Genomic DNA, 16,114 nt, shown 5'->3' on the forward strand with positions numbered 1-16,114 from the left:
CCTTAGCGACCGCCTGACTCTTTGTGCCCCCCTGACAGTTGACATAAGCCACGGCGGTGGCGTTGTCGCAGAACACCCGGACTGCTTTCCGCAACAGAAGACTCTGAAACGCCTGAAGCGCTAACTGAATGGCCCGAGTTTCCAAACGATTGATGGACCACTGAGCTTCTATCCGAGACCAGCGACCTTGAGCTACCTGCCCGAGACAATGAGCTCCCCAGCCCTGGAGACTGGCGTCTGTGACGAGGACCACCCAATGCGGGGCCTCCAACGGCATTACCTTTTCCAGATTGCATTGGTCTAGCCACCACCGGAGACTGAGGCGCGGTATTACCGACAGCTGAAGGCGCATGTCCAACTCCTGAGACAGAGGTGACCACCGACTGAGAAGAGCTGACTGCAATTGCTGCATGTGCGCCCATGCCCATGGAACTACCTCTATGGTGGCCGCCATCAACCCCAGGACTTGCAGATACTCCCGGGCCGTCGGAGCCAATTCCGCCAGAAATCGACGAATCTGACCGTGCAACTTGCGAATCCGGGGGCCCGGCAGGAAGACTCGACCGTTCCTGGTATCGAAAAGAACCCCCAGATACTCCAGCGACTGCACCAGGTGACTCTTGCCGAAGTTCACTACCCAGCCCAGAGACTGAAGAAACTGAACCACTCGAGCAGTAGCCACCTCGCTCTCCGACTGGGACTTGGCCCGAATCAACCAAACGTCCAGGTACGGGTGCACCAGAATACCCTGCTTCCGCAAGGCCACCGCCACTACAACCATAATCTTGGAAAATGTTCGAGGAGCCGTTGCTAATCCGAAAGGCAGAGCACAAAACTAAAAATGCTTCCCTAAAACTGCAAAGCGCAGAAATCGCTGATGAGCGGCACGAATGGGGATGTGCAGATAAGCCTCCGTCAAATCCAAAGACGTGAGAAACTCCCCTTCCTGCACCGCGACAATGACCGACCTCAATGTTTCCATGCGAAAAGAGGGAACCCTGAGAGCTGCATTGACTGTCTTCAGATCTAAGATAGGCCGAAAGGCATCCTTCTTCTTTGGGACCACAAAATAGATCGAATAGCAGCCCAAGCGGTGCTGAGCGGCGGGAACAGGTACCACCGCCCCCAGACTGATCAGGTGAGCCAAAGTGTGCCGCACTGCTGCCCGCTTGAGCCTCGAATGACAAGGGGACTCCAGGAACCTTTCGGGAGGCGAGCTGTCGAACTCCAGTGCATATCCGTCTCGCACCACCTCGAGAACCCACTGATCCGATGTGATTTGGGCCCAGTTCTGGTAAAACAGACTCAGCCGAGCCCCTACCCGAACCAGAGCCTGGGCCCGCACACCTTCATTGCGAATTACGCCCCGAAACCTGTCCTCCGCGCCGATTCCCACGAAAGGACTGGGTGCGCTGGAAGAACCGACCTCTATAGGACCCTCTAGTCCTCCCAGGCCTATACCGACGAGCCTCCTTAAACCGACCTCGGGAGGAAGTACCCCTGGTAGCCGCCTTGGGACGAAAATCCGGAAGACGAAGGGCCTTGGCATCGCTGAGACCGCGCACCAACTTATCCAAATCCTCACCAAAAAACATGGACCCCTTAAATGGAAGCGAACACAGCTTAGCTTTAGAGGCCGCGTCCGCGATCCAACCTCACAACCAAAGGGCCCTACGTGCCCCCACCAGCAGAGCCATATTCTTGGCCGAGGCACGGAGCAAATCATAAAGCGCATCAGACAAAAAGGACGATCCCATCTCCAATTTGGCTAACTCCTGCACCCCCGAGGTCCCAACCTCCACCAAATCATCAAGAAGCTTCTTGGCCCAACGGAAATACGCCCGCTGTTGAATAAAAGCATAAAAATGTTGAATAAAAGTATAAAATAATAGAAGTGGAAAGCTTCAAAGATCATGCAGAACAAGCTGTTTCAACACTAAACTAAATCTCCTGAGACATGAGGCCCACATCAGCCAAAGGCAGGCTCCAGAAAGTCTGTGGGATAATGGGAACCAGATGCAGCATATGTTCTGCTGTAGGATTTATGGTATGTTACAGCCTGCCTGCATACAGCCTGCAAGCACGTGATATCAGGAGAAGATTATAAGGAGAGGGAACAAAGAAATAAGTAAGCATTTTGAATTTGTCTTTGTCTGTATATAGATTTCTCTCTCTGCATATAGCATTCTGATTTCTTTGCTTTACATTGCTTTGTTTTGATCATTCATTCTGGCTTGTATATTGCTTATCAAAAAATGCTTCCTGCAATAGCCCATTGAGCTATGCAGAAAAATTGTAAATACACTGTTTATATTAAATATCGTCTAGCCTTCTCTACAAAAGTGGCGGCAACCTTTTCTTCAAAGTGGCGAGCCAGCCAGGAGTAGGAGTAGGAGTAGGCCGCACACGGAAAAGAGAAGGCCAGACGAATAACAAATTAAGTGTTTGCTGTTAATGAAGTTTTTTACAGGATTTTGAGAGAGCAAGCGTTGTTTAAGCCTAATTTCTGTGCTCCACTGATGTGGGATTGATCAAACTGCTGAACTGGACATATAGGCTACGACTCCTGGGCTTGCTAAAGAGAAATAAGAAGACGCGTGAGTAAGCTTACATTGTGGACGTATTAGTGGTATTTGTTTAGCTTTGTAGTTTTCTTTTTTGTATATTTTCTTTGTTTAAGTGCATTAGTATATTTTTGTAGGTTGTGGCTTTATAGGAGAAATTGTAATAGTCAGAATAAAATGAAAGGGAAAGGGGCAGATAAGAAAGAACAGCCTCCTGTATATGCTATGTATTTAGATTTAGATAGTTCAAAAAAATGCTCCCCTTTGCAGCATGTCATAGAATTATTCCCATTAGAAAAAAAACAGATTGAAAAAATACATGAGAAATGGTATGATGCAAAAGATTCTTTTTTGAGCTGGTCTCAGTATGGATCGTTTGAAAAAATACAGCAAGAGCGGGAAAAGCAACCTTTTGTTCAGCCTGAAGGTTGAGGAATGTCATCTGTTTTTGATTTCTCGGGTGTCTGGCTTTACAGGTTAGAAAGGTCAAGAAGAACTGAAATTTTTTCTTTGTTCCTTTTAAAAGATTGTTTTAGATTAGATTTAAATAAGTTCTTTGTCTTATAGGGAATTCTGATCTCTGTTTATTTTAAAATATGTGTTATTCTGTTTCTAGTTCTCTATGTGGAATGTCTTTGCAATTTAACTTTGTTTGACTCTTTTTTAAGTGAGATTCCTGCAGTGTTAAGAGATCATCTGGCTTGAATTAGTCACATTCCTAGCTAGTTTTGTGTGTAGGGCTAATAGGGAAAGAGGTGATTTAAAATCTCTAATAACCTCTGAACAATATGATTTGTCAGCAATTTGGTCACTATGCTTCAGAATGTTATCAGAATGCAGGAATGCCCCAAGTACAAATGCAGACACAGCAAGGATTAATGCCACAAGTAGTAGGGATACCTGCGAGTGCCCCGCAGACTGCAATACAGCAGCCGGCGATGCAATCACAGGGATCAGGGGCTGCAGTACAGAGACAAGGCACTGTAAATGCTTTTCCAACTTGGCAGAATATTCCAGACCAATGCTATTGACTGGAAGCAAACCCGTGTCAGGAAGAGGGAATGATTTTCAGATTAGACACAAGGGAACCCTTTATTACATTGACAATTGGCAAATATGGAACTCCTGTGAGATTTTTGATAGATACAGGGGCGAGTACTTCTGTGTTATGTGCAAAACCACTGGGAGTTAAGCTTTCAAATCAGTATAGAACAACAGTGGGATTTACGGGGATAGAACAAAGAAAAAGGCTAACAGAACCGACTCTGGTGCGCTTGGAATGCCAACCGCACGGTTCAAGGGAGGCTGTGGTACCCTTCTTAGTAGCACCTGATTGCCCAGTAAATTTGTGTGGTAGAGACTTATTGTCTCAATTAGGATTGTGTTTAGATTTTGGAAATAAAGAAATACCAAGTTTGCTCACCATGGTTCAACAGTTGAATAATGAAAATAAAGTAAGGGTTATGGAAGAATTACCACAACATATTTGGAGTACAAGTGATTCACCATATGGACTAGCCATAAATGCAAAACCCCATAAGATAGAATTAATAGAAGGGGCAAAGGGGCCGAAGCAAGACCCTTACCCCATACGACCTAAATTAGTATCCAAAACCCTGGAGCACATTGATAAATTATTGAAATGTGGTATTATTGAACCTTCAGTATCCCCGTACAATACCCCATTGTTTCCGGTCCCGAAAGGGGAAAACAATGTAAGGATAGTACATGATTTAAGAGAGCTAAATGAGATTACAAGAAATCAATTTCCGATTTGTGCAAATCCTGCTACACTTTTGCACACTCAGAATATATATGCATATAACACTGTTATTGACTTGTCTAATGCATTCTTTTCAATACCTCTTCATCCAGAGTCTAGGGATTTGACGTCATTTATAGTACAGAATGAGGCATACAGGTGGACTAGGATGCCTCAAGGCTTTACTGATAGTCCATCGGTATTCTCAAAACAACTAATGATGGATTTAAAGGATTTCAGGAGTCAATTGCCTGACACGGTGTCATTGTTTGTCTATGTAGATGATATTCTACTGTCTGCTGAGACTGAAACAGAATGCCTAGAATGGACTAGAAAATTATTTTTGTTGTTAGGAGAGTTAGGATATAAATGTAACAGGGAAAAATGTGTTATAGCTCAATCTACTGTCACCTTTTTAGGACAAAATGTTTCAGCAGAACATAAGGTCATTATACCGGAGGTTATATCTATTTTAAATGAGACTCCGGTACCGCAAACAGTTACCCAGTTACGTGCTGTTTTGGGAATGTTAAATTACTGCAGACAATGGATACCAAATTATACACAAAAAGTAATGAGACTTTATAAACATTTGAAACTGCCCGCAGCCACACCAAAGAATACACTAATTGTGTTGGAAGAGCAGGATAAGATGGTACTGGCTAAGATTGTGAGGGATTTATTATCTCCAGGACCGTTAGCAGTAATAGATATCCAATCACCTGTGCATTTGTGGGTAAAAGACATGGGAAATAGTTGGGCAGCTATGATTAATCAAAACAATGAAGTAAATGCACCAGTAGCTTTTTTGTCAGGCTCTTTTAATCATGTGGAAAAGGGAATGAAAGAAATACCAAAGTTACTGACAGCTATAGTGGCTGCAGTAGGTAAATGGAGAGCACAAATGCCTTTTGTTCCTATTGTAATACATACCAACCACACGATTAAAACGCTGTTGAGCCCTAGCCAGACGGCATTGACAGCCACTAGATTTGGAAAATATCAAGCAGTACTTTTAGGACAAGATATAAGAATAATACCATTAACTAAAGAACAGAGAAATAAGATAGATCTGCTTTTTCCTGTCGATCAAGAGGGTGAGATTGATACTATAGAAATCCCTACATTTCATTGTCTTACTTTTGAACCCTTATCTGATGGATTAATATGGTTTACAGATGGAGCTTGTGAAAGGACTGTTGCAGGCTTTGCCTGCGTGCAGGTAGATGAGAATCTAAGAAAGATAATGCAAGTACAATATAAAACCCCTCCTGATCATACTGCACAGCATGCTGAACTTTAAGCCGTTATTACAGCCTTACAACACACTGATATGACTCAAAATGTTACTATATATACTGATAGTGGTTACGTTGCAAGTTCACTACAGTATCATATATTAAAATGGCAGCGTAGGGGGATGATAACCAGTGCAGGTAAAAATTTACAACATTACACATATTGGAAATTGCTGTTTGAAATTTTGGCAAAAAGGGAACGTGAAGGTAGAAAAACTGCAGTTGTGTGGACCCCGGCCCACACTGAAAAGCCAACCTTTGAGGCACTAGGTAATGCAATGGCTGATGCAGCAGCAACGGAGGTGGTTAAGCAAAGTGAAAAGATTTTGTATAATACTAGACAGACACAGGAAGGGCCACTTACGAATGTAGATAAGATTGAAATGTGGCAGCCAGAGGGACAGGAAAGTGAAAAATGGTTGAAGAGAGGATGTATGAAATTGGGAAGTGAATGGTTTAATGCAGAAGAAGGATTACCTTGCATGCCAATGAGCCAGGCGATTAAGGTATTGGCTGAGTGGCATGCAACCATGCATTGGAATAAGGAAACAATGAGGCAACAATTTGAGCAAAGATTTTGGACTTTAAAAATTGATAACCTGATTCAAAATTGTCCCCATTCCAAATTCAGACAGGACGTCATTTTTTCCCGATGCAGACAGCAAGTACTGATAGCACAGCTCAGTACTGGCAAAAGCTACAACCTATGTTGAACCTGACAAGTGATATGATCCGAACAAATGTAGCATCACAGGCAGGAACTACTAATGATGTTTGTGCTTTTAAAGTAGGTGACCTAGTGCTACGAAAGAATTTTACACATAAAACATGGAAGGATCCTGTGTATGTAGGGCCTTTTGCTATCACGGCCCTTACTCAGACCTCTGCCCGTCTGGAAGGTCATACTTCTTGGATACATTTAGCAGATATTCGACGAATTAATAACATTGAAATGGACAAAGAATAAACAAACATCATGTCCCTAAACATGATGGTATTGGACTGTTGTTGTTTGTTAATGGACAATGAACACATATGATAATAGACTTGTTACAGTGGCCAAGATGTTGAATTTGACTGATTGTATCATATGTGCCCACTGATTGACATCATCCTTGTCCTTGCCAGCTATGATATATGGGACTACAATGATAAAACCATGACTGTGATCCCAATAATGCCTGTGTAAGGGATGATGAAAACCTTCATTGGACAAATGAGACTATTTATAAGCAAGCCTTGCTTATGGACAAGTGCCCACAGACATCATGTTGGTGTCTGATTAATAGTATGACAACTGAACACATTCCCCCGATAAAGTGCACTTACACGCAGAATGTTGTAACAACTGATTCAATGAATGTTATGCTTTTAATTTGTGTAATTTTTAATGCCACATCAGCTAATGAAAAGTAAGAATGAATGACAGTGTACTTCCCTTTGATGAAGCTCACTGTCCTATAAATTATATACCTCAAGAGATATAAATTTTGTACCCTAGTACAATTGAATCTGTTTAATGCTGTGTAACATGTGTATTAGCATGTTTGCAAAGATGTGCCAGGATGTTTTTAAAATAACAATGATAACTGAAATTCAGAATGAATAGAACGTTAATATGTCAGCAAAAATATTGAAAGATGTATAAAGATGATGAGAAGGCAGAGCTTGCAGGCACAGCATATCATAAATAACAAGGGGGAGGAGATTTAGAAAGGAGGTAAGAAAACAGACTGGAGCTGAAACAGATGTGTTGAGGCCTGGAATATCAGTCCTCAAAGGGAGGATGTTGAATAAAAGCATAAAAATGTTGAATAAAAGTATAAAATAATAGAAGTGGAAAGCTTCAAAGATCATGCAGAACAAGCTGTTTCAACACTAAACTAAATCTCCTGAGACATGAGGCCCACATCAGCCAAAGGCAGGCTCCAGAAAGTCTGTGGGATAATGGGAACCAGATGCAGCATATGTTCTGCTGTAGGATTTATGGTATGTTACAGCCTGCCTGCATACAGCCTGCAAGCACGTGATATCAGGAGAAGATTATAAGGAGAGGGAACAAAGAAATAAGTAAGCATTTTGAATTTGTCTTTGTCTGTATATAGATTTCTCTCTCTGCATATAGCATTCTGATTTCTTTGCTTTACATTGCTTTGTTTTGATCATTCATTCTGGCTTGTATATTGCTTATCAAAAAATGCTTCCTGCAATAGCCCATTGAGCTATGCAGAAAAATTGTAAATACACTGTTTATATTAAATATCGTCTAGCCTTCTCTACAAAAGTGGCGGCAACCTTTTCTTCACCGCGCAACCAGCCCCCCACAAACCGAGGCCTGCAGAGCCAGGGCCGACAAATCGAAACTCCGCTTGAGAAACGACTCAAGCCTCCTATCCTGGGGATCACGGAGAGCGGTCCCACCGTCTACCGGAATAGCCGTGGCTTTTGTAACTGCTGTCACCACAGCATCTACTGTGGGTGCCTTAAAGGAATCTCTATCTTCCTGTGGAAGCAGATAAAGTCTTGTCATCGCTTTAGAAACTTTACAGGGAGAGTCCGGCGAATGCCACTCTTGAAACACCATATCCCGGAGATCCTTATTCATGGGAAAGGACCTAGCCTGCCGCTGAATACCCTTAACCAAGGGATCTACCTGTCTAGCCTCCCCCAAAGCCGCCTCTGGCTGTTCAAACTTAAGGGTGGAAGAGACCTGCTCAATGAGCTCCGCAAGCTCCTCCCTATGAAAAATCCTCACTACAGAAGGATCCTCTCCAGGAACCACAAAATCCGGGTCCTGAGAGCCCTCAAACCCCTCAGGATCCCCTATATCACTAGAGCACCTTCGGACCCTACAGGAGAGAATCCCTCCTCGTCGTCCCACTCAAACCTAGGCCTCTTAGCCAGTGCTGAACTAGCCCCCTCCCCTAAAGGCGGGGGTCCCGACTTCCAGGCTTGATAGAGAGTCTAAACAAACTCCGGAGGAAAACCAACGCCTCCTGGACCCTCAGGTACCACTTTCGGAGCCGACACAGGGGCAGCAGGGCCAAAAACAGCTGATTCTGCGGGATGCGCGGCATCCAAAATGGCGGACGTTCCCGCCAAAACTAAACTCGCCGATGCCGTCCCTGCCAGAGTTCCCGCTGCCCCAGACACCCCCGAATTTGCTGGACCCTCCGCAATTAACACCGGGGGAGCCGCCATCGACGAGGCCTGCTTCGGTTCGCCGCACATCCGACACTGTCCTCCCGGAGATTCTACTCCTCGGCACGAACACGCACGACACCGGAGGAGTTTGCCTGCCATAACTCTGAAGCTCACAACATGCTGTGCGAAGCGGCGCCAAAAAATCTCACTTACCGCTCTCTCACACAAACCACTCGCACTGCTCTCTCGCTACAAACAGGAACCGAACCTGCCGTCCGTTCCTAGTCAGATACAGGCCCAGATAGCTCTTAAAGAGATATCACCACAAATTGGCAGCTGAGAAGTGGAAGGCACTCAATGCTACAATATAATAAAAGCAGCCGGGGCACAAAGCTGCCAGAAATCTCCATAGAGAGCAGCACAGGGGGAGGGACCTGAAACAGGTGTGACACCCCAGGGGGAAAAACTGGGCCCCACCGGACCCAGGGCCCCGAAGCACTTTTTTTTTTCCAACACACGTACAGGGAATAGTCAAAAACCAATAAATTGGCAAGAAGAGTAAAATCCCCTTAACCGAATAGTCAAACTACCTCACCAGACTATTAAAGACTGCACAGGCTGTCCTTCTACCTCTGCTGAGACTGAGAAAATACTGGCTAGTGGATGTACTGCACAGGTTATATATACAGTATTCAAAACCTCAGTGTTTCTCAATCTCCCTCTGCTGGTAGGAGGACATAACCCACGCGTCTTGACCGGTCTGGAGGGAAGTGGAGGAAGTGGCTAATGCTAACAGCAAAGGAAAGCTTGAATTGCACCAAAAGGACTCTTAGGAGGGTGAATATTATAAGAAACCAAAAGGTTTGTGCTTTTTTTCATATCAGCAAACAGATTTTGTCTACTGTAGAACTCAAATAAGAGACTTTGGATAAACATACCTGCTGTAGAAAACTCAACATTGCAGCTGCTGGGCCAACCCTGGTCTCCTGAGCACAGGTCTGGACATCCATCTCTGTGCTTTGGACAGCACTGAATTCAACCTCCAGTATCTTCTCTAGAAGTTCCTTCAGTGTTATTTGCAAGTCTCTTCTCTCTTTGGCCGTGATGTTTTCTTCTTGACAGTCACTTGTGAGTTGTTTTCTACTTGGGATATAGGTCTGGCTTTCTTCAGAACCTTCCGGATGTTTTTGTTGTCTGGTGAAATCCCTAAGTCCCACCAACATCTCCTGAAGAGAGCTTAACTCAGCATCACTCCCAGTATCTGCAGTAACTTTGTGGATGCTGGAATAATCTTTATGATGTGCTGCAAAGATTTCTTTTCTATCTGTATACCCAGTGTTTTCAAGTGCAGTGACCAACTCAGAACTTTCATTCTTTGAGTCACCACAGTTCTCAGAAGTCATATTTTTGGTGCTCAGAACTGCATATTCTTCTAGTGTTGCATGAGGGTCACTGTTGTTTCTTGATGGAATATAGGACTGTTGTTTATGGATCTCCAGATTCTCTTCTTGTATGGAATCCACTTGGGCTTTTGCTATTGTCTCATTCAATATTACAATGGGAAACTCCTTATTCTCAACGTTCATCAGGAACTCCTCTATGTTCTCACTCTTGGTCTCTGAAGCCAGCATAAGTGGATGGGTCTGCAGGCGGTCAGTGGCTTGAACTCTTCCCACACTGCACTGGAGCTCCATGGCTCGTTCATCTTCCTGGACATTTTCTTCACATAGGGTTTTGTACTGAGCGTTCAACTCTTCCACAAGACAAGATGGGTGTTCTTGGGTTGGTTCTTCAGTACAGACTTGAGTGCCACTGGCTTCTGGCTCCTCGGAAACCATGCCATGATGATTACTCTCAGTATTAAGCTGTTCTTCCAGGCCAAGTAATTTCTCACAGAGAACATGTATTTCATTGTCTTGATGACCCACTACATTTCCACATTCTTGATTTTTCCCTTGATCTTTCTGAAAGAGCAAAGCTTTGCTCTCAGACAGAGGGGGTTTCTCTGGAGTATCTTCTACCTTTTTGTCTTTTGGTTTTTCTAAATCTTGAATGTTCAATATTTTGCTCTGCCTGATTAGCACTTGGTAAAGTTTCTTTTCCAGAGTTTGCTCAGCTATTCCGGTCTGGTGGACTACAGTTCCTTTACCCCATAATGACTCAGAAAGCCTTAGGCACTCTTTGCTCAAAGCTTCGCTTGTCTCCTGCTGTGTCACCTCTTTATTTTTCATGCTTTTTAGTTCCATTACACAACTGGATGGCTTCCCTTCCAATGCCAGCACTTGTGTATTTAAGTCCTTGGCTTCTCCAGTATTTCCATCAGCAGCCTGCTTCTGCTCCCAGCTGTTCTCCCAGAGGTCCTTTGGCTGTGAATCCAATCTGGCCACTGCACTATCTGGCTTTAGTCTCCAATCCAACAGCTCAGACTGCAGAACCTGCTTTTCCACCATTAACCCTGCAGATTTTTGTTGAAGGTCACGCAGTATTAGATGCTCTGGGCTGTTTTGGTCTGAGTTCTCACGCACTGACATCCTAGTCCAGGATGACTGCTCTCCCTTTTTCCCTGCTGAAGCATCCTCTGGACCTGACGCCTTCACATCCACATACATTTCAAAGCTTTGGCATTTCTTCTTAGGCTGTGCAATGTCATAATGATTGCAGCCATCCCCTGCCAGCTTCACATTGATTTCAGAAACTGAAGCAGAAACTGTAGCTTCCTCATATCTGACTTTAATCTCACAGTCACTGAGCTCACTCTCCCTCTGGAAACCTACAGATGCTTGGACTTCAAAGCTTTCCCTAGAAGGAGAGGCAGCCCTTTTCTGTTGCCTCTCTTGACATCCTGCCTGGGAACTGACACTGTAGTAAAAGGCTAAAAAAAAAAAAAAAAGTATGTATAAATTTCCTTAAGAAGGCATATTCATTTAAAGGGCAATTGTACAACATGGCATTTGTCTTCAGACACCACTTGGGAGCTGAAATGTGTAGAATACTGTCACTTTTGGGGGTATGTAGCAGCAAATCAGCTAAGCACTGTTCTGTAAGGGTGCACGTAAGTGGCATAGTGCAATGGTTCCCAAACACGGTCCTGGAGGTACCTCAGCCAGTCAGGTTTTCAGGATATCCACAATGAATATTCATGAAAAAGAGCTGCATGCAAATATCTCACATGAACATCCATTGTGGATATCCTGAAAAACCTGACTGGCTGGGGTGCCTTCAAGACCAGGTTTGGGAATCACTGGCATAGTGCATAAATGCAAAGGGCATTCACATAGGCAGAGCATGGACGATCCTGCCACTGACAGAATATTGTAAGTTACATGAACCCTTGCTGTATTTAGGTGCCCACAGTTTCAATGGATCTATGGCTGGTGGGTACCTAGAATTTAGGCGTCCTGATACAAGGTTGCACTACTTTTCTTAAACAGAATTCGGACACCCAGAAAACATTATACAGAATAGGCTCTCATTACGCGCCACTGGAGTGCCTAAAAGCAGACACCCACGTCAATATATTTATCCCCCACACCTATAGTATCTAAAAAGAAAAGTGTGAGATGATGAACAACAGTGAGTCTGTCAACCCACATCAGCTGAGGTGGAGAAAACCAGGGCCACCCCTTCCCCTCTCTGTATGCTGAAATGTATGAATGCTGAGTAACACAGTAACATAGTAAGTGACGGCACATAAAGACCTGAATGGTCCATCCAGTCTGCCCAAAAGTCATATTCATTATCCATTCAAGATTAAAACAACAATGAATTTGATGTTATATACTTGATCACAGTCTTTCTTCAGTGTTTCTGGGACATAGACCATAGAAGTCTGCCCGGCTCTGTCCTTACGTTCCAGCTACTGGAGTTGCCGTCATGAATCCGTAATGTCATTTGCAGGACACAGAGCGTAAAAGTCTGCCAGGCACTGTCCTCACATTCCAAATTACTGGAGCTGAGGACATCCCTTGATTGTTCTAGAACTTTCAGTCAAGCCAATTTACCCAGCATCATGGCAAGAAGTGCTCTGGCCAGCTTTGAAATGGGGTCTGCTTGGTCTGAGGCAAGTGCTTTATGCACAGAGCCAGAGAGGAGCTCAGATAATAAGTGCAAACTCCGGCAGTTATTGCACAAAGGGAAGAACTATTGTAAACCATTCTGGCTTGCACTGCAAATACAGACGGCATAGTAAAACCTATAAATGATAAACAATAAGTGGCACGAGTCAGTTGGGCTTTCAAGCTATCCACACTGAATATGCATGAGATGCATTTGCATGTATTGCCTCCATGATAAGCAGGGCTGGATTATTGGGCCCTAGGCACAGATATATTTGTGGGCCTCTCTACCATGCAGCCCTCCCCAGATTTACTCACCACTACCTCTCCTCCCCAACCCCCACCACATTTCACCTCTTTAGAAGTAGCAAGAAAAAGTGCAGAGCTTAGCTGTAAGTATGACAACAGTGTGTGTGATGATGGAGACTAGGCAAGCACGTGCTTCAAATAGTGAGGCGTAATGGTTAGAGCTGGAAAGCTGCCAAATTACTGAATTCTAGGAGGGAAATTCTGAGCCAGTCCTGGATTTCTGACTATGCTATCCTGGAACAGTATGGGACCTGAAATGTTGATTTCAACTGACGGTATCAAGGACTACAAACAGCACACTGAACTGAGATATAAGTTCAAAATCAGGACTGCCAAAAAGTCTCCCTATTGGGTAACTTGGCACCTTTCACCCTCCATTGCTTCTCGTACAAAACAGAAATGTCAAGGGTGGACTGCCCCAAAGAATGAGATTCACAGGCAATGTGTCTGAGCTATAAATTTACAAAGTTTTACATGTAGCTAAGTACATAAGTGTTGCCATACTGGGACAGACCGAAGGTCCATCAAGCCCAGTTTCCTGTTCCCAACTGTGGCCAATCCAAGTACATGGCAAGATCCCAAAACAGTACAATACATTTTATGCTGCTTATCCTACAAATAAGCACTGGATTTTCCCAAGTCCATTTTAATAATGGCTTATGGACCTTTTAGGAAGCTATCCAAACCTTTTTTTGAATGCCCAGTCTCCCAGTCTTGTAAGGGTGTCTTGCAATTTTTCACAATCCTCTTGCGATTTAACAACTTTGAGTAACTTTGTGTCGTCGACAAATTTAATTAGCTCACTAGTTATTCCCATATCTAGATAATTTATAAATCTGTTAAAAAGTCGCGGTCCCAACACAGACCCCTGCGGAACCCCACTATTTACCTTTCTCCTTTGAGAATACTGACCATATAACCCTACTCTCTGTTTTCTATCCTTTAACCAGTTTTTAATCCACAATAGAACACTACCTCCTATCCCATGACTTTCCAATTTCCTATGGAGTCTATCAAGAGGTAGTGTGTCAAATGTTTTGGAAAATCCAGATACACAATATTGACCAGCTCACCTCTATCCACATGTTTGTTCACCCCTTCAAAGAAATGCAGTAATAGACTGGTGAGGCAAGATTTCCCTTCACTAAATCCATGTTGGCTTTGTCTCATTAATCCATTGATTTGAATATGCTCTGTTATTTTGTTCTTTATAATAGTCTCTACCATTTTGCCCGGCACAGATGTCAAGCTCACCGGTCAGTAATTTCCCAGATCACCTCTGGAACCCTTTTTAAAAATCAGCGTTACATTGGCCACCCTCCAGTCTTTTGGTACCATGCTTGCTTTCAAAGATAAATTACATATTACTAACAATAGTTCTGCAAGTTCATTTTTCAATCCTATCAATACATCCAGTCCTGGCGATTTGCTACTCTTCAATTTGTCAAATTGCCCCATTACATCTTCCAGGTTTACAGAGATTTGATTCAGTTTCTCTGACTCGTTAGCATTGAATACAATTTCTGGCACCGGTATCTCTCCCACATCTTCCTCGGTGAAGACCGAAGCAAAGAATTCACTTAATCTCTCCTGTATGGCCTTGTCTTCCCTGAGTTCCCCTTTTCCCCTCAGTCATCTAGCGGTTGAATCGATTCTTTTGCCAGCTTCCTGATTTTAATATACCTAAAAAAGTTTTTACTATGCATTTTTGCCTCCAACGCAATCTTCTTTTCAAAGTCTCTCTTTGCCTTCCTTGCTTTGCATTTGACTTGCCATTCTTTATTCAGTTTCCTATTATTTTCAGTCAGATCCTTCTTCCATGTTCCGAAGGATTTTCTTTTAGCTCCTATAGCGTCCTTCACCTCACTGTTGTTTAAACCATGTCGGCTGTCATTTGGTTTTCCTTCCTCTTTTTTTAATACACGGAATAATGGCATTTTTAAACAGCATCCACGCCTGATGTAAAATTTTGACCTTTGCAGCTGCTCTTCTTTTTTTTTTCACCATTCTTCTCATTTTATCATAGTCTCCTTTTTGAAAGTTAAATGCTACTGTATTGGATTTCCTGTGTGTACTTATTCCAGAGCTTAAATCAAATCTCATTATGTTATGATCACTGTTATCAACAGGCCCCAGCACCATTACTTCCTGCACCAGATCATTTACTTCACTAAGGACTAGGTCTAGAATTGTTCCTCCTCGTCTTGACTCCTGAACAACCAGCTGCTCCATAAAGCAGTCCTTGATTCAGTCAAGGAATCTGACCTCGCTAGCATGCATTGATGTTACATTTATCCAGTCAAAATTGGGCTATTTGAAATCACCCATTATTATCGTGTTACCCAGATTGTTAGCCTCCCTAATTTCTGATAACATTTCTACAATCTGTCTTTTCATCCTGGCCAAGTGGACGGTAGTACACTCCTATCACTATCCTTTTCTCCTTTACACATGGAATTTCAATCCATAGGGATTCCAAGATGTGTTTCGTGTCCTGTAGAATTTTTAGTCTATTTGATTCAAGGCCCTCCTTAACATACAATGCTACCCCTCCACCAATTCGATTCACCCTATCACTGCGATATAATTTGTATCCTGGTACGACAACGAACAGCCTAACAAGGCCACGACGAAAAGAAAGGAAAGGAAACTTAAAAGTGGGTCAGAAAAAAAGCTAAGAAATACCGGAAAGTTTATTTTTTTTATTTTATTTTTTTTTAAGAAAAAAAGGAAAAAAAACTCACAAAAGCAGTGCAAAGGCTCGTTCCCAGGTGAAACAGAGCAACAGGAAAAACATGCCACTCCTAACGTGGAAAAAAACAAACTGAGGAATGCGGTCACGAGGCGGGCAGGCACTCTGCACATGCGCAGTCGGACGCAGGACGTGCTTTAGAAGGCTCCAGCAGTTTTTTGCTATGGATTATGCCGGTTCCTGGGCCAACGCAGATGATTGACCCACTTGTGAGAATTATTCAGCCTGCT

At 43.4% G+C, this 16,114-nt stretch overlaps 1 protein-coding gene across 1 annotated transcript in view; it reads right to left on the reverse strand.

The window, feature by feature from the left end:
* The window catches only part of LOC115480532 (centromere protein F-like), a 63,220-nt gene that overhangs the window by 13,249 nt on the left and 33,857 nt on the right, over nt 1-16,114 (reverse strand). The window contains exon 12 of the mRNA XM_030219274.1: nt 9,707-11,640. Within this exon, the coding sequence (XP_030075134.1) occupies nt 9,707-11,640 (1,934 nt within the window). The remainder of the gene's footprint in view (nt 1-9,706; nt 11,641-16,114) is intronic.

This window comes from Microcaecilia unicolor, chromosome 11 (assembly GCF_901765095.1).
Source record: "Microcaecilia unicolor chromosome 11, aMicUni1.1, whole genome shotgun sequence".
NCBI classification, from domain to species: domain Eukaryota; kingdom Metazoa; phylum Chordata; class Amphibia; order Gymnophiona; family Siphonopidae; genus Microcaecilia; species Microcaecilia unicolor.